The sequence below is a fragment of the Chionomys nivalis genome, chromosome X (genome assembly GCF_950005125.1).
Source record: "Chionomys nivalis chromosome X, mChiNiv1.1, whole genome shotgun sequence".
Lineage (NCBI taxonomy): Eukaryota > Metazoa > Chordata > Mammalia > Rodentia > Cricetidae > Chionomys > Chionomys nivalis.
In genome coordinates this window covers 111,221,317-111,223,130 of record NC_080112.1, presented here as the reverse complement: position 1 = coordinate 111,223,130, position 1,814 = coordinate 111,221,317, and the positions used below count along the sequence as shown (strand labels likewise).

The 1,814-nt window shown below is 40.6% G+C and overlaps 1 protein-coding gene across 1 annotated transcript; it reads right to left on the bottom strand.

Annotated features, from left to right (window-relative positions):
* Positions 1 to 362: 362 nt before the first annotated feature.
* LOC130867911 (60S ribosomal protein L13-like) lies at positions 363 to 1,076 on the bottom strand. The gene has a single exon (XM_057760134.1). It carries the CDS (start codon positions 1,032 to 1,034, stop codon positions 399 to 401), a length of 636 nt encoding a protein of 211 aa, XP_057616117.1. The 5' UTR covers positions 1,035 to 1,076; the 3' UTR covers positions 363 to 398.
* Between the last annotated feature and the right edge of the window lie 738 nt (positions 1,077 to 1,814).

Here is a 1,814-nt window from a genome sequence, read left to right as displayed (position 1 = left end):
AGCCAGAAGTCTTGTTTATAGAATGTTTCTAGGAATGCAATCTTTCACCTATATCCTTTAAATAGCCTTTATATTACAACATTGCATCATTGTTTTATTTCTGCCTTTCCCTGGAAGACACTGCAAATCTCATGTTGCAAAGATATTGATCCACAGAAATCCAGATTAATAAAGAAAGAAATCTCCTTAGTATTTGACAACACTTATATTCTGGTTTTATGACTATAAATCATACAATATTTGTAGAGGAGACGTAGAAACATATTTAATTTTATAGTACATAGAATAATAGCATCATTCTAAAAGGATAAAACTATTTTTTCAATAAACTGAGTTTAGAAATTCTTTTTTTTTTTTTTTGCTTTATGGAAAATTTATTGCAATATTCCAAAAGCACATCACTTTTTCTTCTCAACATCCTGCTCTGCAGCTTCCTTTGCCCTCTTTGCTCGGATGCCAAAGAGCCGGGCATTGGCCCGGGCCATGCGAAGACTGGCAAAAGCCTTGAAGTTCTTCTCTTCTTCTGTGATGACTCTGGCTTTCTCCTTCTTATAAACATTCCGGATGGGCATCACAGGTCCTGTTAGCTGAGTGGCCAATTTAAGTTCTTCAGCCGAACTATCTCCCTTCTTTGGAGCGGAAGGCTTCCTGGGGAAGAGGATGAGCTTGGAGCGGTACTCTTTCAGGCGCTGCACGTTGGCCTGCAGGGACTCGGTGGACTTGTTTCGCCTCCTTGGGTCCACGGAGATGCCAATGGTGCGAGCCACCTTCTTATGGATACCAGCCACCCTGAGTTCCTCCAGGCTGAAGCCCTGGCCAGCTCGGACCTTGGTGTGGTAGCGCACTGTGGGGCACCTCACGATGGGCCTGATGGGTCCGGACGCGGGGCGCGGGGCAATGCGGCGGGCTTTCGCCTGCCGGGCCTTGCGTCTGCGGATCTTGCGTGCCGGCTGGTTGAACCAAGTGTCCACTCGCTGCTGCCAGTCCTTGTGGAAGTGGGGCTTCAAGATCATGCCATTCCGGCTGGGCGCCATGGCTGCCTCCCGTGCAGGGGAACGGCCGAGCGGAAAGGACCGAGCGCCGCAAAGCTAGAAATTCTTTTACATCATGTATGCCATATGTTTTAATTTTTCTAATTTATATATCATTTTATTGCTTTTGATAATAACTAAAGTTTTTAGTATGTTCTACAAAATAATTAGCTTTTATAAAAATTCTTGAGTAGGACAATAGTCCATCTAAAATAGAAAGGCTTTCTGATAAACCCAAGAGAAAAGGAAAAATATGCTTAAGAATCAAAAACAAGGAACAAGGGGCAGATTAATGATTTCCAAGTGATTTTTATAGGATTGAAATAAAAAGGGCATTTTATAGGATGAGTTGTATTGCCACTTTTGATTGGTGGTTATAAAATTTCTACTTTTAATTTTGGTAATTTTAGAATATATTACAGATTCAATGTTCAGTTTGTTTATATTACATTTGATCTAAAATTAAGTACTATATTCTTTTATAGTCTATTCTATTTAGGCCTATAACAGGCTTTTTCTTTTGGGCCACTAACCAGTTCCCAAATCATGACACAAAGACTTCTTATTAGGTATTAATGCTTGGCCTAGCTTAGGCTCATTGCTGTATAGCTCTTTTCACTTAACCTGTTTTTCTTCATCAATCTTTTGGCTCCAGGGTTTTTACTTTTATTTCCTTCTCTATATCTTATATTCACTGCTACTTCTGTCTGACTGGCTCGCCTTGGGCATCTTCCTCATTCTTTCCTCTTCCTTTTCTTGTTTCTCAAATATAGGTTTCTACAT